At 40.8% G+C, this 25006-nt stretch overlaps 1 protein-coding gene across 2 annotated transcripts in view; it reads left to right on the top strand.

Annotated features, from left to right (window-relative positions):
• Positions 1 to 25006, top strand: part of LOC140354967 (1-phosphatidylinositol 4,5-bisphosphate phosphodiesterase beta-1-like) — a 314396-nt gene that overhangs the window by 6679 nt on the left and 282711 nt on the right. For both annotated transcript variants that reach the window (XM_072440120.1, XM_072440121.1), the window contains exon 2: positions 16466 to 16543. In XM_072440120.1, coding sequence (XP_072296221.1) covers positions 16466 to 16543 — 78 coding nt within the window. The remainder of the gene's footprint in view (positions 1 to 16465; positions 16544 to 25006) is intronic.

Here is a 25006-nt window from a genome sequence, read left to right as displayed (position 1 = left end):
TGGCATCGTCCTGTACGCGAGAATCCATGCCGCAGGCATGGGCCATGCTTGTATCTGCTCAAATCAATGGAAGTCTATGGGGAGTGGGCGGGGCATCCCGACGGAATGGGGAGTGACGAGCGCGTAAGCGCTCGTAATGATGATTCCACCCCATGGCGGCATGGGGAAGGCTTAGAGCTTTCAAACGATGTATAATTTGTTGTTATAGTGGAAACGGCTATATTGTTTTTGCTAAAAATATTATTATTTTTATTTTTCTTGTTCTTCTGCTTTTTGAGCTCTAATTTGACCCCCTGAACATGCTCAAAAACTCACCAAACTTTGCCCAAAATTCAGAATCGGCGAAAAATTTGATTTTTTCTGGGCCATTTTTTTTTTCATTAAAAAATAGCGCGACAGCGCCACCGACAAAAGTCAAAATACATTGCGCCTATGGGAGACGCCCCGAGGTCAACTTTGTCGTAAAGCTACGAAATTCGGGACACGCATTCCTCTCGTGAGGACAAAAAAAAAATATTATTGTGGCCACGCCCCCAGACTTACCCTATGGCCGCCATCTTCCTTTGAAAATGAAAACAAGCTGAGTTAGCCATTTTGTTTACGTCAAACTTTGACGAACTCCTCCTAGGGCGTTTTGCCCACCGACTTCAAAATCGGCGTACGTCCTCTGGACAAGTGGGACATCTAAAGTTATCCAATTTTTTGAGATACCTTTTACGGTCTGTGTGCGGCGCAGCCGCAAAGTTGGACAACTTATTTTGGAATATTGCAGATCTAAAAATTGTTCCCATTTGATCAAAACCAGTCCGATTAGGACCAAATTTGAATCAGTTGTTAAACTTTCTAGTTTGGACCAGTTTAGGCTGACAAAATTGAAATGGGCGCGATAGCGCCCCCTACAGAGTGACCTTTAAATTAACATTGAAGGTCAAAAATTAGTTTTACCAAAATTGTCTAAACTTTACCCAAAATTCTACTTTGCCGTCCCAATCACAAAAGCCAATCACAAAAATGCCTAATTTTTTACGGCGTAGTCGTAGCGATGACAGAAACCTCCCATGTTATCCCTATGGGAAAACCACAAAATCTCTCAAATTACCACATTTTTATGTTTTACACTTTAACGAAGTCCTCCTAGTGCGTTTTGCCCACCAACCTCAAAATTGGTGTACGTCCTCTAGACAAGTGGGGCATCTAAAGTTATCCAAATTTTAAGGATAACTTTTACGGTCTCTGTGCGACGGAGCCGCAAACGTTTCCCAGAATTCTGACTATTTGGCCTTCAGAGTGGTCTATAAACAATAGAGTTTTTCCAAATGACATGATATTTTGAACAAAATTCTAATTTGCCATCCTGATCATAAAAGTATGAGAGCCAAAGTCATATTTTGTACGGCGTAACCGTAGCGTTGACAGAAACATCCCATGTTATCCTTATGGGAAAATCGTAGAATCGCTCAAATCACCACATTTTTACGCTTCACACTTTAATGAACTCCTCCTAGGGCGATTGTCCGATCAAGTTCATATTTGGAGAATATCATCTACACAAGCGGGGCATCAAAACTTATCCATATTTTGATTCTAAGTGCTACGGTCTCTGTGTGGCGGACCCGCAAATATATGTCAGAAATGGGAAAACAGCGAAATCTCTAAAATGACCACATTTTTACGCTTCACACTTTAACGAACTCCTCCTAGGGCGATTGCCCGATCAAGCTCATATTTGGGGAAAATCATCTACACAAACGGGGCATCAAAAGTTAGTCATATTTTGATTTTAAGTGGTACGGTCTCTGTGCCGTGGAGCTGCAAATATACTGTCACAAATGGGAAAAACGCCAAATCCTTGAAATGTTCACATTTACGCTTCACACTTTAACAAACTCCTCCGTGGGCAATAGCTCGATCAAGCTTTACTTTGGGAAATATCATTTACACAAGCGCGGCATCAAAAGTTATCCATATTTTTATTCCAAGTGCTAAGGTCTCTGTGCGGCGGCGCAGCAAATTTGACTGACACTTGTGTTGATTTGCACTGGATTGGCCATGTCCAATGTGTCCCCGTCTGTCAAGTTCTTTTTTAATTCAACACACAATAAGGGCGCCATCTTTATCAAGTCGAAAGCGCAGAGTCGGAAGGCCGGCGGCCCGCGAGGGCCGTTGGATGCCGCTTGCGGCTTTAATTTTTCTTGTTCTTCATCGCTTTGAACTCTAATTTGACCCCCTGAACATGCTCAAAAACTCACCAAACTTTGCCCAAAATTCAGAATCGGCGAAAAAAATTTTTTTTTCTGGGCCATTTTTCTTTTCGTTAAAAAATGGCGCGACTGCGCCACCGACAAAAGTCAAAATACATTGCGCCTATGGGAGTCGCCCCGAGGTCAACTTTGTCGTAGAGCTACGAAATTCGGAACACGCATTCCTCTTGTGAGGAAAAAAAACAAATATCATTGTGGCCATGCCCCCAGACTTACCCTATGGCCGCCATCTTCCTTTGAAAATGAAAACACGCTAAGTTAGCCATTTTGTTCACGTCAAACTTTGACGAACTCCTCCTAGGGCGTTTTGCCCACTGACTTCAAAATCGGCGTACATCCTCTGGACAAGTGGGGCATCTAAAGTTATCCAAATTTTTGGTATACCTTTTACGGTCTACGTGCGGCGCAGCCACAAAGTTGGACAACTTATTTTGGGATATTGCTAATCTAAAAATTGCTCCCATTTGATCAAAACGAGTCCGATTTGGACCAAATTTGAATCAGTTGTTAAACTATCCAGTTTGGACCAGTTTAGGGTGACAAAATTGAAATGGCCGCGATGGCGCCCCCTACAGAGTGACCTTTGAATTAACATTGAAGGTCAAAAATTAGTTTTCCCAAAATGTTCTAAACTTTACCTAAAATTCTATTTGGCCATCCCGATCAAAAAAGCCAATGAGACAAATGCCTTAATTTTTGCGGCGTAGTCGTAGCGATGACAGAAACCTCCCATGTTATCCCTATGGGAAAACTGCAAAATCTCTCAAATTACCACATTTTTATGTTTTACACTTTAACAAACTCCTCCTAGTGCGTTTTGCCCACCAACTTCTAAATCGGTGTACGTCCTCTAGACAAGTGGGGCATCTAAAGTTATCCAAATTTTAAGGATAACTTTTACGGTTTCTGTGCGACGGAGCCGCAAACGTTTCCCAGAATTCTGAATATTTGGCCTTCAGAGTGGCCTATAAACAATAGAGTTTTTCCAAATGACATGATATTTTGAACAAAATTCTAATTTGCCATCCTGATCATAAAAGTATGAGAGCCAAAGTCATATTTTGTACGGTGTAACCGTAGCGATGACAGAAACATCCCATGTTATCCTTATGGGAAAATTGCAGAATCGCTCAAATCACCACATTTTTACGCTTCACACTTTAAGGAACTCCTCCTAGGGCGATTGTCCGATCAAGTTCATATTTGGGGAAAATCATCTACACAAGCGGGGCATCAAAAGTTATCCATATTTTGATTCTAAGTGCTACGGTCTTTGTGTGGCGGACCCGCAAATATATGTCACAAATGGGAAAACAGCGAAATCTCTAAAATGACCACATTTTTACGCTTCACACTTTAACGAACTCCTCCTAGGGCAATTGGCCGATCAAGCTCATATTTGGGGAAAATCATCTACACAAACGGGGCATCAAAAGTCAGTCATATTTTGATTTTAAGTGCTACGGTCTCTGTGCCGTGGAGCTGCAAACATACTGTCACAAATGGGAAAACGCCAAATCTTTGAAATGTTCACATTTACGCTTCACACTTTAACAAACTCCTCCGTGGGCAATAGCTCGATCAAGCTTTACTTTGGGAAATATCATCTACACAAGCGGGGCATCAAAAGTTATCCATATTTTTATTCCAAGTGTCACGGTCTCTGTGCGCTGGAGCTGCACATTTGACCGACATTTGTGTTCATTTGCACTGGTTGTCCACATGTCCAATGTGTCGCTGTCTTAGTTCTTAGATAATTGCGTTAGCGCCATCTCTGTAAAATGCAGAGAGCAGAGTCGGAAGGCCGGCGGCCCGCAAGGGCCGTTGGATGCCGCTTGCGGCTTTAATTTTTCTTGTTCTACTTCAGCGATTTGATCTCTAATTTGACCCCCTGAACATGCTCAAAAACTCACCAAACTTTGCCCAAAATTCAGAATCGGCGAAAAATTTTATTTTTTCTGGGCCATTTTTTTTTCCGTTAAAAAATGGCGCGACAGCGCCACCGACAAAAGTCAAAATACATTGCGCCTATGGGAGACGCCCCGAGGTCAACTTTGGCGTAAAGCTACGAAATTCGGGACACGGATTCCTCTCGTGAGGACAAAAAAAAAAATATTGTGGCCACGCCCCCAGACTTACCCTATGGCCGCCATCTTCCTTTGAAAATGAAAACGCGCTGTGTTAGCCATTTTGTTCATGTCAAACTTTGACGAACTCCTCCTAGGGCGTTTTGCCCACCGACTTCAAAATCGGCGTACGTTCTCTGGACAAGTGGGGCATCTAAAGTTATCCAATTTTTTGAGATACCTTTTACGGTCTGTGTGCGGCGCAGCCGCAAAGTTGGACAACTTATTTTGGAATATTGCAGGTCTAAAAATTGCTCCCATTTGATCAAAACCAGTCCGATTAGGACCAAATTTGAATCAGTTGTTAAACTTTCTAGTTTGGACCAGTTTAGGCTGACAAAATTGAAATGGCCGCGATAGCGCCCCCTACAGAGTGACCTTTAAATTAACATTGAAGGTCAAAAATTAGTTTTACCAAAATTGTCTAAACTTTACCCAAAATTCTATTTTGCCGTCCCGATCACAAAAGCCAATCACAAAAATGCCTAAATTTTTACGGCGTAGTCGTAGCGATGACAGAAACCTCCCATGTTATCCCTATGGGAAAACCACAAAATCTCTCAAATTACCACATTTTTATAGTGCATTTTGCCCACCAACCTCAAAATCAGTGTACCTCCTCTAGACAAGTGGGGCATCTAAAGTTATCCAAATTTTAAGGATAACTTTTACGGTCTCTGTGCGACGGAGCCGCAAACGTTTCCCAGAATTCTGACTATTTGGCCTTCAGAGTGGCCTATAAACAATAGTTTTTCCAAATGACATGACATTTTGCACTAAATTCTAATTTGCCATCCTGATCATAAAAGTATGAGAGCCAAAGTCATATTTTGTACGGCGTAACCGTAGCGATGACAGAAACATCCCATGTTATCCTTATGGGAAAATCGTAGAATCGCTCAAATCACCACATTTTTACGCTTCACACTTTAACGAACTCCTCCTAGGCCGATTGCCCGATCAAGCTCATATTTGGGGAAAATCATCTACACAAGCGGGGCATCAAAAATTGGCATATTTTGATATTAAGTGGTACGGTCTCTGCCGTGGAGCTGCAAATATACTGTCACAAATGGGAAAACGCCAAATCTTTGAAATGTTCACATTTACGCTTCACACTAACAAACTCCTCCGTGGGCAATAGCTCGATCAAGCTTTACTTTGGGAAATATCATCTACACAAGCGGGGCATCAAAAGTTATCCATATTTATATTCCAAGTGCTACGGTCTCTGTTCGGCGGAGCAGCAAATTTGACTGACACTTGTGTATCATTTGCACTGGATTGGCCATGTCCAATGTGTCTTCGTCTGTCAAGTTCTTTTTTAATTCAACACAATAAGGGCGCCATCTTTATCAAGTCGAAAGCGCAGAGTCGGAAGGCCGGCGGCCCGTGAGGGCCGTTGGATGCCGCTTGCGGCTTTAATTTTCTTTTGCAGCCTTTAGGGATGCCATTGTAGTCATTTTTAGTCAAGATTTAGTGAATCATTATTTTTGTTTTACTCTAGATTTTCTTTCCTCCTCCAGAGATCGAACTCTGCTCCAAACACACTTTTATCGACCTCACAGTGAAAAAGCTGATTATTCAAGCTTAGCAGTGATTGAATATCGATCTTTTATTAAAATTTGATTAATCCAACAGCTCTAGTATCGTCTCAGTTCTGTTAAATGAGACGCTGTAGAAGTAACTGCGTCATAAGGCGCTGGTACAGCTGGCAGCCCGGTGTAAACGCTCTCTCTTCTTTCTCACACTTATTGTGCTTTATCTCCTATATTTTGTAAATATAGTTAGTATATTTTTTCTATTTTACTGTACGATAGGGACACGCGCTGGAATAGTTTTTTAATTCAACTGTTTTTGACTTTTTTCGGCTGGATTTGAGCGTTTTTCGTTGTTCGTTGTGTTGTTGTGACGTGAGCTAGCTCCGAGCGAGCCCACCAGCCCCCCCCCGCGCCCTCCGGCCGCGCTAAAGTACGGCGTGTCGTCGGTACACGTTTATATACACGTTTATATGAAAGAGGAACTTCACGAACGATCGGGACACGCACTGGAATCGCTTTAAATTAACTTGTTTTGACTTTATTCGGCTGGATTGAGTGTTTTCGTCGTGTCGTTGCGATGTGTCGTGGCTCTGAGTCCCCCGGCTCCGCCCCCGCCCCCCGGCTCCGGCCCCGCCCCCCGGCTCCGGCCCCGCCCCCCGGCTCCGGCCCCGCCCCCCGGCCGGCGCCGTACCGTGTTTCCACAAAGGAGGAACTCATGAAACTGCGGAGAACAGTCGTCTTACCCGGAGATCGTCACGTTATCCCGTCGCAATACTGACCTAACCTAATACTGATGTGCAATTCTGTCGTATGTGCAATTACTGTGAAATTCATGTGCAATCTATGTGCTGTCGTGACACATATTCATGTGCAATTACTGTCGGGATCACATGCAATGGTATTTATTTATTTATTTGTCTATGGGAGTTTTTATTTATTTATAGGAGATCTTCTACTGAAAGTGTTTTTCAGACTTCCTATAAGTGATCTGTTCTTCTGTATCTACCTCTGTATCTACCTGCGTTGCACCAATGAAATTTCCCCATGTGGGACAATAAAGGAATATCTTATCTTATCTTATCTTAAGTCAGATGCATTTTGAGCTGAATTCTGCTCCGCTCACGTCTCTTATCAGCTCCTCATGACGCTTTATGGAGTAAAAACGGTGCTTTAATAATGTTTTGCCTCCTCCTGCCTCCACATCCCCTGAAGCAGTTTGTCAGACACTTTATTTCATTTCAAACTCACACTCTGGCGGCTTATTTAATGAATAATTATTTTTGTTTTACTCTAGATTTAGATTTTATTCATTTATGTTTATTTTTTATTATTTGCAAAAATGTTCGTACTTTTTAAAAATAGTTTGTATCTACTTTTAATCATAGTTTTGGTTGATGAAAATGCATATACTTTTAATATACTGTCTTTTCCGGATTATAAGTCACACTTTTTTCATAGTTTTGACTTCTACTAATATACCTATACTTACTGTATACTTATACTCCGAAGCGACTTATATGTGATAATATTTGTTCTTTTCACACTTGCAACCGCATTTCATCCTCCAGTGCGACTTATATGTGTTTTTTTCTTCTCTATTATGCATTTTGTGGCTGGTGCGACTTGTGCGCCGGAAAATACGGTATTTTTTTCCTCAACAGAAATATGACATTGACGAAAACTATGACAAAAATATCTTAGTTGACTTAATAAATAAAATAAATGTAAAAAAAAAAACGTAAATAAAAAAGAAAAATAACAAATAAAATCAATGGGTTAGGTTAGGTTAACATATAAACAACCACGTTCTGAAATGTATGCATTCTTCAAATATTTGTTTTGCAGTTTATATTTCAATCTTCTGTTAAATGTTTCCGTTCCTGGAGTGTCCAACCAACTCCTCATTTGAAAACATAAATTGTTAATCTAATCACAATCACAATACTTCCCCCAAAATCCTACAGACTTAAACTGACTTTGTGTTGTATAAAAGTATGCAAATATCTGAGTAACTTGGCTTTAAATCTCGTTCTTGTTTGGCATTTGTAATCTTATTGTCTGCTCTTGAACGGTCTTGTCATTATTCTGTATAATCTCTGCTAATCCTCAATCGGTCAAAAGTTAATACTTAATTGTCCCTGTTTAGTAGTTTGTCCTGCATTTGACCCGCACTTCGGTGCTGCCGGGTCAGTATTTCAGGAGCAGAATGCAGATGTTCAGCAGGTTCACGAGCTGCAGGAGTGACTGACCGAAGCATGTTTCTGTTTCCAAGGACATTTTTAAATTAATTTATGCAAAACAGAAACAGCAGAAGTCAAGTAAAGAAAATGTATCAAATAAACTGTAGAGAAAAGATACATCTGTAAAGCACATGAGAAAATTACCTATTTGCTTATTTTTAAATTATTTATTTTGTATTTTTAATTTTATCTTTATTTTTACTCTCTGGTCCTGTGTCCATTCTGTGTTTTGAGCGGTTAACTTTAAAAAAAAATCCCCAAAATAAATTAAAAATATATTAAAAATAAATTAAAAATATATTAGAAATAAATTAAAAATAAATAAAATTGAAAAGAATAAAAAATGAAAAAAAATACAGAATACAGAACTAAGATTTTAGCAAAAAAAAAAGAAATGAGTTAAAAAAAAAATCTAAAATAAAAGCATTTATTTCATGACATGATATTTTTGTCTCATTAAAAACAGATTAAAATGTCCCTGAACATAAACAAAACATATACAAACATTTATCAGTCCAATTCTTTCCTCCTCCAGGGATCGAACACTGCTCCAAACACACTTTTACCAACCTCCAAAAAACTGATTATTCAAGCTTAGCAGTGATTGATCTTTTATTAAAATTTGATTAATCCAACAGCTCTAGTATCGTCTCAGTTCTGTTAAATGAGACGCTGTAGAAGTAACTGCATAAGTCAGATGCATTTTGAGCTGAATTCTGCTCCGCTCACGTCTCTTATCAGCTCCTCATGACGCTTTATGGAGTAAAAACGGTGCTTTAATAACGTTTTGCCTCCTCCTGCCTCCACATCCCCTGAAGCAGTTTGTCAGACACTTTATTTCATTTCAAACTCACTCTCTGGCGGCTAATATCTCCCTTCATTAATCATGAAATGGCGGCGTTGGACAGATGACAGTGCAGTACCACTTACGTGCTTAATTGACCACATTTGGGCGCACGCCATTAGAACATTAAACTTTCAAACATGTTGCCCACAATGGAGAGCCGTGTCTAATGGTGGATGTGGCTCATGCAGAGAAAGCACCACAAAAAAACATGAAAGCTGTGATGGAGAAAAGCTTTTGCTCTCGCATTATCAGCCACATTCAGTCCAAAACGTGGAAAACATCCAGAAACACGCTTTTGTGGTTTAGTGCTTGCTCTGTAAATGATTCACTTTGACACAGATTATTTAACTTACTTCATAATATGGCTGAATGGTTTTAAAATGTAACGTTGACTCCTAGATTTGAAATAATGTACCTTAAAAAGGGTTTACATTGTCTTTATAAACAGGTAAACAATGTATATCTATCTTTATGTAGAGATAAAATGTTGTAACACATTTATTTTACATCAGAATTTCATTTCCCTGTTCAAAATAACGTAGACTTTTTTGGGGGTAATATTTAAGGTTTAAGGAAATGTTTGATATTTCATAGATTTAAAAATTAACGAAAAAAAGAAAAGAAGGAAAAAAAGTATATATAATACATTTCTAAAAAAAATAATTTAAAAAAGAATACAAAAAATTATAAAAACAAAAACACTTTTTTATTGTTAAATGTATAGAAACAAAAAAAGAAATAGGGAAAAAGGATAAAGGGAAAAACAGAAGTTATCCGTGAAAGCTACGGCACAGGATGGTCAACGTAAAAGTCCCATTTAGTCCATGTTCAGATTAAGTCCCAATGTCATTTTTTCCATTTGTCAATTGTCTGTTACTATTATGTCATGATATCAATTTTTTGTGTCACAATTACTATGAGAAATAACGTAACCATTTAACGATTATTGGCATTTCTGACACAAAACAACAATAAAATGCTTACTTTTCTCACATTGATCACAGTTCCTCTTTAGTTTGTGACCAGCTTCATCAAATTCAACTTCCTGAATGATACGGAAAAGTCAATAAATTGATAATACATTTATAATTGTGTAAGTTAAAATAAACAGTATAGATTAAACTGAAATGAAGTACTTCTGCTTCTAAAATGGTCATAATTATTATTTTTCAGTTAGCACTATTACATTCTGACCTGAATAATCACGATTATCAATTAACTGAATAACCTTTACAATTCCTAGTTACCGCTTAGTTTGAATTGAATTAAACTTTTACACATGTGTCTGTTTTTATCTACCCATGGCTACTGTTATATGTGACAGTTGTATAAGTATGAATCGAGGCTTGTCCAAGCTGCTCACTCAGGATGAATATGGTACGAGTTTAAGTAATGTAGATGTTTCTTTGTTGCATTTATTTCTGTCCCCGGCGCTGTAAAACTGGTCTGAAGCGGCGGCGTGTCCATCCGTCATGAGCCGCTTCCCGCTGAGCGCATTCTGTGCTCGGTTTATAATAGAAACACAAACAAGTGATTGTCTTTCAGTGCAGCTCATTTCACCCGGGACTCGCTTTGTGAAAACTGTTTGTATTTTACTCATCGTCGGCAGTCGAGATGTGTTCAATAATCTGAGCGTGGATAGAAACCAACTAAATCTGTTCAGAGAAATGCATTTATAAGTCGCACCAGCCAAATAAATGCATACTAGAGAAGAAAAATACACATATAAGTTGCACTGGAGTATAAGTAAATGCAATTTTAAAATAATGGATGGATGGGAAAAAAAAATGGATGGATGGAACAGATGAGAGAACATGGTGAATAGGTGTACGTATGCTAACGCTAACACCTTCAGCTACATGACGCACAGACAGAACTGTGGTAAGTGTCTGGTATGTTAACGTAACATATGAACAGTTATTCAGATAACTATAGCATAAAGAACATGCTAACAAGTTTACCAAAGCATCAGTTTTACCCCAAATCACTAAATCCATTGAATTCTTCTTTCTCTGTGTCACTTCTAAACAACTCCACAAACTCCAGAGGAAGAGGAAGTGCAGATTCTTCTTCTGCGTCGCTTAGAGCCTAGAGCGCCCTCTTGTGGTTGGCATGTGAAAATAACGAATAATATCACATACAAGTCGCTCTGAAGTATAAGTCGCACCCCGGCCAAAACTATGACTTATAGTCTGGAAAATACAGTATTTTCAGTTTCAGTTTTCATTTCATTTAGTAAAAATAACATCTATTGAAGGCATATTTCTGACGGACTGGGACGTTTCTGCTCTGAACTCAAGTGTTTCCCACGAGCTCAGACTGAAACACATCCAGAAAGCGCTCTCTGCCTGTGGGAATCCCAAACGGACCTTCAGCAGATCTAAGAAAATGGACGACGGAGAATCAAACAGTTCCTTGCACGGCTGGAGTCTCTGAGACGCTCAAACAGGTTTTTTGACAACGTTACATCACGCTCTGTTTCAAACCAAAGCCAAAAAAACTGTTCATCCCAAGAACACAACTCTGGGGCACAAACAAAGCAGTGGAAGCGACACGGGTGAAACCGAACGGCCGCTGCACAAGAGAATAGACGACATATTCACAAGAGCAGCAAACTGACCACGCCTTTGAGGGCAGCGAAGTCCAGGTCCCGGCAAAGGAGAAGAAGTGGTTTGAGAAGCTTTGTTTGTTGGGAAGGACCTCCTCAGACCGAAACAAAGGAAACAGTTCACAGGATTCGGGCGTAAGGATTTTGTCGTTAAAGGAATATAGCGGTGCAAAGTTTGAATGGTGAACGGTCCTGACAAAATCCTTCGAATCAGGAAGGAATCATTTACTTGAAACCCACGGACAGGGCTAATCTGTAGACCGTATATAGGACTGGACGTAGCCCGGTCGCTAGCTGTCGCGGTCCAAACAGGAAGTGTGGGCGGTGGTGAATCGGCACATTGGGGTTCGGTTCCCTTTCTCTTTCTACTGAAACGTCTCTGCGCCTCTTTCACTGTGACTGTCAGACTCGTTGCTCCGGCCGTAAAAAGGTCATTTAAAAAGCCCTCGACGATCCTGGCGTTTTTATTAATTCGCTACCGTCTTTGTACGTCGAGATACGAACCGTGATAACTGTCGCTCGACCGTTCCGCGCTCCGAATCCGTCCGTTTGCAAACGCCGCACCGCGCTATACGTTCTACACGTTCTACACATTTTGCTCCGTCTTTTGTCCTCCGATCGAGCGCGTGAAAATCGTGCAATCATGTGAACGCGACCCGAGCGATTCCTCCCCGGCCTCCTGATAGATTTCGCGGGGAGGCCGGCGTTGCCATGGCGAACGTCACCACAGCTAATACCGACGATGTGGCGGCTTCTAGTCAGTATGTAATATGTTTAAGTCATTTGTTTTGTGTTTTGTGTCGGGCCGAGCGGAGCTTTTAACGGGGCGGGGACGGCGTCGTTGTCTAGCGTGTCGCGTATCGGGAGATTTAATTTAATGATTGTTCGCCACGTTTGTCCTTCATTATGCGACCAGCTTTATGAATACAAACGTTCTGAGCGATAAGGTTCATGTTCGTTAGCACTTTACATCTAGTTTTATTGTTACTGAACTCCTTTTGTTTTCTATGTTATCCATTAATCTGTTTGTGTTTGTGTAGTTCCTGTGTTTGTATGTTGTGTTTCACAAGAGAGTTTAAAGACAATCGGATATTATTCATGGCAAATCAATACAATTAACCCAATGGCAAAAAAATATATATAAAAAATGGGAAAGAGGGTATTTTTGTTTTGACTGATGAGAATATGTGTACATCTACCAGGAGGTCACAATATTGGAGGTAATGCTGTTGGAGAGGTGTGACAGGTTCTTTCTGCTGTTGGAGAAACTGTGGTTGCTGGGAAGTGGGGAATTTCCATATGTTTTGGGACCGTCCTGTTGCTTAGAAATGTTGTCTCCATCCATACATACTATCAATGGACATATTTGTTTACTCTCATGCTATTGTTTTTTGTTATGTGTTTCATATATATATAGATTTATTTATTTTTAAATGCTGAACATAAATAAAAATAAGATAAAACGAGATTGCCCAAACTGTAAGAAAAAAAAAAGTATACAAATAATTTAGAGTAAAAAATTATACAAGCAGTTGATACAAAAACAACATAAAAAAAACAAGTATGTAGATAATTTACATTGAAAATTATACAATAAGTTGATACAATTTTTTTCCCCTTAAATCAAGTATATCAATAATTTAGAGTAAAAGATGATACAAAAATTAAAAAGTGATGTCGTAAACTTTCAACTAATGGTTTAAGGTGGCATTACAGCACTTTTGTGACTATTGTACAGATATTTCACATTTGTCTGTCAATTAAACCTGAACTAATACATTCAAAAACGTTTTTTGACATATTTTTGTTGAATTGACACAACATCGTCTGACTATCGTTATCGGGAAGCTCCAAAGAAGTATTGAGGTATCCGTACGACCACAGTAAAAACATGTGGTTTGGAGCAGAGTTCAGACTTTGCGTTGTTTATGTTCATGAAAATAATATTGAAAGAAATTCTCATACATTTTTAATAAGACAAAATGGAATAGAATCAAAAACCATGCTCAAGGAAAATAAAATTGAGCCCTTAATCCAGTGTCCGAACATCTGTATTTATCTTGCAGTAAAGAAGGTAGACGTGTACTTTTAACGCATAAAGGAGTCTCCCAGTAGTAGTAGTGGTAGTATTTGATATAATTGCAGTCGCAGAGTATCGCCGACTGGTTTGTATCATATCAAAAGCATCGTTAACAGTATTAGCAACACTGCCAGGAAATTACAGCTGTTCGGCCGTCGCGTAACGAGAATTGATGTCATAATTATCATCAATCGATCGAGAAGGACAATGCGACGTGCCCCTGTTCCACCGAGCTTCCGCCACCGAAGACGGAAAAGAAAAACACAAGCTTTTTATAGAAGAGGCCAATAATATCTGTCGCCGTGTTTGCCTCGAGGTCATAGCAGTGTGTTTGTGTGTGTGTTTGTGTACATGTCAACACAGATAAAGTGTTGTGTGTTGGGATTAGGTCCAAATGAAGCCTCGACGCCGCCTGCAGCCCGAGCGTGTAGTGTTCCTAAAACACCGCCGCGGTAATGACACGCCAGAAAACACTTTTAAAAAACACACAAAAACAGATTCTGCGACGACTATTTGTGTGGACGGAGTTAAAGGGCCTGTGTCTGATGATTTTTAACCCTTTGAAACTCAAGATAGCGGCTGGGTTTTAGTCGGTTAAACAGATTCTCTGTCAACTAAAGACATACCGTATTTTCCGGACTATAAGTCGCACCGGAGTATAAGTCGCACCAGCCAAAAAATGCATAATAGAGAAGAAAAAAACATATATAAGTTGCACTGGAGTATAAGTATATAAGAATAAATATAAGTATAAGTTGCACCCCGGCCAAAACTATGAAAAAAGGTGCGACATATAGTTCGGAAAATACGGTAAATGCTTTGTCGATCCGTCAGTCGACTAAAGGGGACAACGGCGCGAAACTGGCCAAAGCTCTCGAAACTCGTCTGTATTTGCGATCTGATCCAAACTGTATACTCGCTAGACGACAACTGCAGTATCTAGACAGAAAAGTACTGCGAAACCATGTATCTATATGTATCTATATGTGGAGGTGGAAAGTTAAAAACCAAACTTGAGAATATTCTCCATGGGAATAGAAACGTTTTTTTTTGCAATTCTTATGAATGTTAGAGGCAAAGTCAGAACATCTCCATGGAGACAAGCGGGCGGCAGCTCTCCCACGAGAAATGTTTCAAGTTTGTGGAGAAAACAAGCGACTTTACAGCAAGAGTGCATGTTTTTCAAGTTTTTTTCAGAACTTTAAAAACATTTATTCAAGATTTGTCAATGAAGTGTATTTGTTGGCAGAAAACGTTCACGGTTACAATAAAAATGTGAACAGAGGTTTAGCTCAAAGACTCGTCTCTAAAAGCGAGTCACTTTTACGTTTAGAATCCCAATTACACAAAATTTGTCACAACGAATAGTTAAATAGGTTGTGTTCATCGTATAGAATGCGATGTCATAATTTCTGATGCACATCCCCTAATGTCCTGCGCTTTCAGCCTAACCATAGCCATACAATACATAATTTAAATGTAACTTCTATGACCGATTTTGGATGATTGTGTCAGTGGCATGAATATTAACATTAATTGTTTGCTAATGTGACTTAGGTCAGGCTTTAAGATAGGATTTGAAAACACCCCGTCCACATCATTTTGTCCGGGGGTACAGGGGCTGACAAGGCAAAATACCGAGTAGCTTCGGCATTCTCAGGACCGGCTCAGCTGCCAATCAGAGCCAAGCACACAAATTCTGTCGACCAATCTGCGAGCAGCATGCAAATTTTCACTTGTAAACAGTAAACTGTAATGGCGAACAATTGTCAAACGCTTCCCGGCCCGATTTAATGGTAACTTTCCCTTTTTTTCTAAGATTTATTAATAAAATGGCCGTCCCTGCTCTCGAAAATGCTCGTCCACATTTTAAAATACCCCGTCCAAAGTACGGGAAGACGGGTCTCTATCTAAAAAACTGCTTTAGATACACTTATCCATCAACGTCTCTGATTGGATAACATTTTCTGTCCTTGTCAGTTGGTTGAGTTTGGTTCTCATCCAACAACACGGCTTTTAAACTGTTTCCTCACCTTTGTGTCTGGTGTTATTACATGTTTTATTTGTGTTGATTAATCCGCTTGTCTTTCACTGACCAAAGTCTGTTTCGTTGTTTGATTTTCTATTCCACTTCCTGCGGGTTGAATCAACATCTCTGTAAAGCCCTGCGAGGCGACCGCTGTTGTGATTTGGCCTCTGTAACAATAAATTGAATAACATTTTCCTGAACTTCCTGAAAAGAGGTAACACTTAGATACAGATGCACGTTCGGTCATAGCAACGAGAAACGCACAAGACGTCTAAAAATACACTCGGAAACAGGTCAAGCCGGGGCATGATTCTGGCTTTGGGTTCAGATCCTGGACGAGGCCACGGCAATAACCGGATAACCAAACATACAACGCAAAGTAACCTGTTCCGTGGACGTGAGGATACACTGGGAACGTCAGGCGAGGGCAGAACGTTTGTGTGAATGCATTATCAGGGTGTGTGGGAGGATTGTAAAGTGATGAAAGCGAAGAGACGTCGTGCACGGGCTGCCCAGCGTGCGGCGCCGGCACGAGCTACAAACTCCACCTGCCGCCAAACAAACACATAACCTCGACTGTAGATGATTTTAACAGCAAATTATCCTTAGACCTTGACGTATTTCAGTGTTGAATGTCATATTTTCACTTCTTAAACCACTTACTTGCTCCTAAAACTCACTAACTAGCAAAACAGTATCCAATGTACTGAGTTTCTCTTGCTTTTGCTTTCAGGATTCGACAACTGTGACCTCTGTGACCTTAACCGTCGACCCTAAAGGATACTTCCTGTATTGGACTGATCAGAACAAGGTAAGGCGTCAATACAGTCCAGCCAAATGTGGTCGATTTTGTGGCTATTGTATATACGTTCATCTAGTTGTATTTGTATGGAGTCCCAATGTGTTCCTCGTTCAGGCAAAGACGGCGACACTTTTGATTGTGATGGGACGATAAAAACTGGGTAATTACCGTGCGCCTCTGACGAGAAAGGGGAACAGACCTGTTTGCTTGGTAAACTTAAATTGCAGTGCGGTCGGTGGGCCCTGTCAAAAATAATTATAACTGTTACAAACCCTGGGGAGGTCGCAACTTTTTTCAGCTCTTGGTGCAGTCTCTAGTATTTTAAAAGTGTGTGCGTTGTCAGAGTTGGGGGCTGAGGTGCGTGCGGCGTGAACGATCAGTCAGTCAGTAATGAAGCGAGTGTGGACGTGTGACGTGGTGGAAGTCGGGGTTCCTGCGTCAGAGACCGGTTCTCCTGCTTTCAAGACCTCCAGGACAGACTAATACTCATCCGATGTAAAAATGAGTGCACATGAGACGTGGTGGGCTAGGGGCTTATGCAAGGGGCGCGCAACAAGAGCTTTTCAAGAGTGTTTTGTTGTGTCTTGGATGTATTGCTTTTCAAACAACCATGAGGGGAATATAGTTCTGAAATTGCAAGTAAATGTAAACGAACGCTAGCTACACAAGTGTTTACTACTTATCTACCACAGGTTTTCATGCTTCTTGGTAGAGGTTGCGGTTATAGCAAAAATGCATTATAATATTGCAGTTGTTGTTTTGAAGATAAACAATTAGAATGTATAAATTGTATTGTCTATGATTAAAACTCAAGCACAAGCAGAAATGTCTAGTGTAATCTACCAAATAAGGGTATAAAGTGATATTTCTCACTCAATACGATGGTCCATTCATGTTGTGTGTGATACTTAAATGTCAATCAAGACATTTGCAGGCACATTTTAGCACATTTTAGCACATTTCTTATGCATTGTTAAAATGTTGTTTGAATATTCTTGTGAAGATTACGCAAAATCTATATTGAGATGTTATTCCTTACTTCCCTACTTACATTGACTCACATTTATTTCCTGGAGACTGATCCTAACCTTAATAGTCACTACTAACATTGCCTAACACTAACCAAAACCCCAAGCTTGACCTATTTCAACCCTTATCTGAGCTTTAAATAATGATTTTATTGAAGAGACCTGATTTTTGTCCCTGCAACGGAGGCAAGTCCCCAAAAAGTGACTCTGCATCCAGATCGGACTCCGCACAATGTGATAAATACCCACTCGTGAACTAAACTATTCTCACGCACCCAAACGTATTACGGATATGAAAAGAAGATGAATTTCAAACAGAAATGCCACAGAATCCACAATTAAAGGTGGTATGGACGATTTTTTTCAGCAAATTTTGTATCATATTTCTTCGTGGCGTGGATTAATAATTTGTCCTGCCACGTATCAATCATAAAACGCACCTACCGCTCACCTGCAGCCGCGTCAGGCTCGTCCCCACGTTTCCGCGTGCCCAAGCGCATGGATCTATCATAATATAGTTCCCTCAGTGTACGGTACAAAATGAAGACGGAGAAAGACAGTTCGAGCTGACTCAGAAGTGGACAGAAATCTACGGGAGACGAGCGATGCGATGCGCTCCGTTGCGTTAATAAACAAACGCACGTGTGTGTTGTATCAGTCCGCACGGGGGAGGGGCATGTGCACTTCCGCCTGCGTTCTCAAATCGCCGAAAAATCGTCCAATCGTTTAAGCTAACTCTCCTTCCCGCCATGAGCCTCTTTGTTTATTTTGAAAGCGACCGATGCCGGTAATAAATTGAGACAAAGGAGTGTATATCTAGAACAAACAGCAGGATGTGGCGGCTTTCGCTTTTCAGATTGCGTATTGGATTCCTGCAGGATTGTTGTGTGTGTAAAAAAGACGATTGTGGCTCTCGGAGCGTCTGGTTTTAGTGCAGGAATTGCGTTTGAATCACCATGGAAACTACTGAATGTCTTCGGTCGCCTGCTCCTTTGATAATTATAGCTGTACGGCCGTTTTTTTTTTTTTTTCCAAGGAAGGAGCACAGGAGACGTTCGAGCGCATGAGTATTATGAGTATTTGAAGGTTGGATTTAAGATGAACCTTTTGTCAATATGGCCCAAAGCGCAAACACACAGAAAAGCCACTAATGTTTAACCTGGATATGTTTGGTGAGTGATGGATTCCACAAACGTTGTTGCCAAGTCTGCTGCTTTATAGCAACATTGGGCTTCTATTTTTTTTGTGAGTTTTTGTTGTTGAAATTTGCACATGTTTGAGAGTTGTGGGTAGTGTTTTTTGGTCATGAGAGGCACGTTAACGCTTTAACGCGATAAAAAGAGGTCCTTTCTGGCATTTTTGCAGTTCTGTTTCCCGTTAATAGACCCCATAACGAATGAAGTACAAGCTGTGAATGTTTTAAAGCCATAGTTGTTGTAAAATATGTTAAACAAGTTGCTTATTTCTTTGGTTTTATTTGAATGTGGCTCAGGTAGCTTGTTTTGGGCTTTCCCCCCTTTTTTTCCCTGGTAAAAATCTGGTAACCCTGTCCACGGATTAATTTCTATTGCTATTTTGTTGTTTTATTGAGGGTTTTTTTGGGTTGGGAATACTTAAATCTGGGTTGGGAATACTTAAATCTGGGTTGGGAATACTTGAATCTGGGTTGGGAATACTTGAATCTGGGTTGGGAATACTTAAATCTGTTTGTAATACTTGCAACTGTAGACACGCACTGGTAGAAATTGTAAATCCATCTAATTCCTCCATCAAACAAATGAATTAACGTGTCAGCAGGATTTAAAACACACATGCTGTTGAAAATAATAATGCAATACAAAAATTACACCTAGGTCTATTTTTGAAGATGATTATAACGGAATTTCCCAATTTGAGTTTTGTAGAATTTTACGACACGTGAAGACAACACTGCGTTTCTTGAATTAAAGGCACGGCTGAATATTTTGGCTCAGTGGCGCACAAACTTGGCCCTATCTCGTGTCCAGATAGGAGCGGCGTTGGGAAAGAGAGAGAAATCTGAACGGGCGCACCTGCCGAGTTCCACCTGACACCAGTGAAAGAACGTGCAACGCGGCTAGAAAAATACAAGAGGCCACGGGGGAATGTGGGAGGAATATTAAACAGTTTAGCTTATTTCTTCCCTTCGTCTGTTATTCGGTTTGGAAAGCAGAATGTTTGGAAGTATTTGGTGCTGTAGTAGTAGTAGAAGGAGTAGTAGGAGTAATTGGAGTAGGAGTAGTAGCAGCAGCAGCAGCAGCAGCAGCAGCAGCAGTAGTAGTAGTAGTTTAATATTAAAGGATTTACGTCATAGAGACCTGATTTTTGTCCCTATAATGTAGGCGGAAGTGGAAGTATTTTGTGCTATGGCAGAAGTAGTAGTAGTAGTAGTAGTAGTAGTAGTAGGAGTAATAGGAGTTGGAGTAGTAGCAGCAGTAAGAGTAGTGGTTTAATATGAAAGGATTTACATCATTGGAGACCTGATTTTTTAAGTCCTAACCTTAATCATAGTCACTACAAACATTGCCTAACACTAAACAAAAAAACCCAAGCTTGACCTATGTCAACCCTTATCTGAGCTTTAAATCATGTTGTTGATTTAATATTAAAGGATTTATGTCATAGAGACATGATTTTTGTCCCTATAATGTAGGCAGAAGTATGTAGGAAGTATTTTGTGCTATGGCAGTAGTAGTAATAGTAGTAGTAGTAGTAGTAGCAGGAGGAGTAGTAGTTGTAGTTGGAGAAGTAGCAACAGCAGTAGTATTAGTATTAGTATTAGTATTAGTAGTAGGAGTAGGAGTAAGAGTTGTTTATTTGGACATTTTATGACTTAAAGGCGCAATGGACGATTTTTCGGCGATTTGAGAACGCAGGTGGAAGTGCACATGCGCACTCCCCCGTGCGGACTGATACAACACACACGTGCGTTTGTTTATTAGTGCGACGGAGCGCATCGCATCGCTCGTCTTTCTCCGTCTTCATTTTGCCCCGTACACTGAGGGAACTATATTATGATAGATCAATGCGCTTAGGCACGCGGAAACGTAGGGACGAGCCACACGCGGCTGCAGGTGAGCGGTAGGTGCGTTTTATGATTGATACGTGGCAGGACTAATCGACTGTCCACGCCACGAGGAAAAAAGACTCAGATTTGGGTCAAACAAATCGTCCATTACACCTTTAAAGGATGTACATAACAACCATGAAAGAGACATTTCTATAGACCCGTGGTGTAATTACCCTTTTGAACACTACATTATATCTTTCATATCGTGCAATAGCATTTTGGTTTCTGCGTCCTGTTATATGCAACATTTTGTGGATTTTTTATTTTTTTTTCAATTCAAAAGGTATATTTATTTTTGAAATATGGACACGGCCCATTTCCCCTCATCCCGACGCCCATAGAGCATTATAAATAGACTCATTCTGAAGCACATTCAATTAACGTCTGATGATTGATAAGGTTAATAAACAATGATCAACTCTGCGCTGCTTTTTCCCAGTGTTAATGATGAACAATAACGAGACACTGAGCGCGGCTGCACAAAGTGACATTTTAAAAGGGCCGTGGAGTGTGCTCTTGGATCAGTGGTCCGAAACGTGTAGAGTACCTTCAGGTTTTGCTAAGTAGCATTTGGAGTCACGCATGAATATAATCGATTGGTTTAAAAGTGAACACGCGTCACCGCTGCCTCATTAAAAGAAGCAGACAGTGGCACCGGCTTTTTTCGTCAAATTATATCCTGCATTTTTTACCAAAGGGTCTGATTTGTTAATGTTGTAGTAGCTGCGGTGTCTTTTTGATGCAAAAAAGGTTGAAATCACTCCCACAACCAAAAAAATGCTTATTAAAGAAGAAAAAAACATATATAAGTTGCATTTTTTGGCGACATTTATTCGATAAAATCCAAGAACAGACATTTCTGGTCTGGTATGTTAACGTAACATATTAACAGTTCTTCAGATAACTATAGCATAAAGAACATGCTAACAAGTTTACCAAAGCATCAGTTTTACCCCAAATCACTAAATCCATTGAATTCTTCTTCCTCTGTGTCACTTCTAAACAACTCCACAAACTCCAGAGGAAGAGGAAGTGCAGAATCTTCTCCTGCGTCGCTTAGAGCCTAGAGCGCCCTCTTGTGGTTGTCTGTGTGAAAATAACAAATACTATTACATATAAGTCGCTCTGGAGTATAAGTCGCACCCCGGCCAAACTAGGCAAAAAGGTGCGACTTCTAGTAATAATATTGTACACAGAAGAGTCTGGACTGTTGGAGCTCTTGGTTTGAAGTTGGTTTCTCCGTGTCAGCTGTGATGAACAAGGCATTCTGGGTAAACATGAAAACCTCTGCAATCAAAACATGTTCCAAGCAGCAGTTGAACCTCGGTGTTCAAGTCCAATGTGTCACTGATTCATCCTGAACAGTATAAGCATTTTAAAGTCCAGTCCCATGAAGCGTCCTGATGGTGTTGCTGTGTAGAACTGTATGAGCAGCAGCAGCAGCATTCGGCCCCAGACTAATTAATGGCACTTATTGATTTTCTGTTTGTCCCGATGAGGCAATTTGACTGCAGCCAGACTGGACCAGTCACTGCTGACCAGGGCCTTGTGTACACACATCCAGGAAAACATGCATAAACAGCAGGCTATTTGTGGATATGATACTGCTGCTAGAGTAAATATAACTAGGTTTACATATTACATTGTGTTATTGTGATTATTGCAAGTCATGTGACCAGAAACTAAATACAGTGTATTACCGCAATCTAAACATGAGCATTAAAAGATGGGTCTTTAGTTTCGCTTCCTGTTAAAGGAAACTTTCGGAAGACTCACCAATATTCAGAAGCAACAATGCTACTTTTTCATCACTCTGAAACACATGGACTGGACCATGGCATTGCACAGTGAGAAACAGTGGGGAAACAGAGAAGAAACAGTGGGAAAACAGAGAAAACAGTGGGAAAACAGTGAGAAACAATGGGAAACGGAGAGGAAGCAGTGGGAAAACAATGGGCCAACCGTGGGAAAAGAGAGAGGAAATAGTTGGAAATAGAGAGGAAACAGTGGGAAAACACAGAGGGAACAGTGGGAAAACAGAGGAAACAGTGGAAAAACAGTGGGAAACAGTGGGAAAACAGAGAAGAAACAGTGGGTAAACAGTGGGAAAACAGAGAAAACAGTGGGAAACAGAGAGGAAACAGTGGGGAAACAGAGAGGAAATAGTGGGGAAACGGTGAAAAACACTGAGAAAACACAGAGGGAACAGTGGGAAAACAGAGGAAACAGTGGAAAAACAGTGGGAAACAGTGGGAAAACAGAGAAGAAACAGTGGGTAAACAGTGGGAAAACAGAGAAAACAGTGGGAAACAGAGAGGAAACAGTGGGGAAACAGTGGAGAAACAGAGAGGAAATAGTGGGGAAACGGTGAAAAACACTGAGAAAACAAAGAGGGAACAGTGTGGAAACAGAGGGGAAACAGAGAGGAAACAGTGGGAAAACAGAGAGGAAACAGTGGGGAAATACAGAGGAAACAGTGGGGAAACAGAGAGGAAATAGTGGGGAAACGGTGAGAAACACTGGGAAAACAAAGAGGGAACAGTGGGGAAACAGAGGGGAAACAGAGAGGACACAGTGGGTAAACAGAGAAAACAGTGGGAAACAGAGGAAACACTGGGAAAACAGTAGGAAGCCGATCCCGTTGTGTGTTTGTGCTTCTCTCATTTAGCGTGATCTCGTGTGCGTGCGTTCTGAAAGCGCCTCATCACTCAGAGCGTTCGCCTTGTGACATGGCGCAGGAAATAATGATGAGTGGAGGCCATAGAGCCCACTCCATCCTCTGAGTGGAGAGGCACGCTCGCCGCCTGCTGAACGCGCTCAACACACACGCTCAACACACGCGCTCAACACACGCGCTCAACACACGCGCTCAACACACGCGCTCAACACACGCGCTCACACACACGCGCTCACACACACGCGCTCACACACACGCGCTCACACACACGCGCTCACACACACGCGCTCACACCCACGCGCTCAACACACGCGCTCAACACACGCGCTCACACACGCGCTCAACACACGCGCTCAACACACGCGCACACACACTCACAACACACGCGCTCACACCCACTCAACACACGCGCTCAACACACGCGCACAACACACACTCACACACGCTCAACACACACGCTCACACACACTCACAACACACGCGCTCACACCCACTCAACACACGCGCTCAACACACGCGCACAACACACGCGCACAACACACACGCTCACACCCGCTCAACACACGCACGCGCTCAACACACACACTCACACACACCCGCTCAACACACCCGCTCAACACATGTTGCACCCCTGAAAACAGGAGAAATAATCACGAGAGTGATTTGTACTTGTTTCCCTCTTGCAGGGGTTTAATGCAATCAAAGTTAACACACGTGTACAACATTTCAAATGTCCGACCTTGGAACAACAACATTTACCAAATAATTTCACATAAAATACAGAAAATAGCAAAATAATCTTCCACCACATTATCTGTACTGGCCCAAAATGGCGGAGCGCAGGTTCATGGGCACAGAAAACGTGGTGTCTCAACTTTCAAAGTACACATATAAAAGAACTTAACTTAACTTACTCAAAATAACTTATTTCAATCAAAACGTCTTATTTACAGGTGACAAGAAAATGACAATCTGTAACATTTACCTGAAAACAGGAGAAATAATCACGAGAGTGATTTGTACTTGTTTCCCTCTTGCAGGGGTTTAATGCAATGAGGAGAAACGGCACGGAAATCCCCTAGTGGCGGGTAAAAGACATAAGCAATGGATCAAGAACACAGGATTCAGGCATTCTGGCTGATAACCGATCATATGACCGAAATGACAAAAACAACAACTTTTCTAACATGACACATAACATTTATTTAAGTTAAGGCTTCTGTGAATTCACATTTATTGTAAACCAGTTTTTAACCATTGTCTTTTAACGCATGAAATCACTTAATGAAATACACAGCTGTATAAAAGAAAACTATACTTATCTAACCTATCACACTCTCTCCCACTTGAAAAATGTCGTCTCGACATTATACCAAAAAAAATGTTTCTTCAGAGTCCATGTTTACTCATTAGTCCGTCAACAGAAGAGTAAACCATCCGCAGGTTAGAACTGAAGACTATAGTCCATAAACAGTCCATTTTCTGCATTCATAATCCAAAAGTAGCAAACGTAGATTTGACGACAGTCTTTCGTACCAGGTCATCCATGGCAAAAATGTCAACTCAAGTTTGTTGTAATCCATACATACCAAAGGGCTGGGCGTAGTATGGCTGTAGAGCTGGAAACCATGGCACCAAACCTGGATACACAGGATGCAGTGATGGGGCAGGCTGGACAC

This window comes from Eucyclogobius newberryi, unplaced genomic scaffold, assembly GCF_026437365.1.
Source record: "Eucyclogobius newberryi isolate DKJ021-1_F unplaced genomic scaffold, fEucNew1.0.hap1 SCAF_1, whole genome shotgun sequence".
NCBI lineage: Eukaryota > Metazoa > Chordata > Actinopteri > Gobiiformes > Gobiidae > Eucyclogobius > Eucyclogobius newberryi.
Note: the sequence above shows the minus strand (reverse complement) of the source record. Positions and strands in the feature narration are given on the sequence as shown.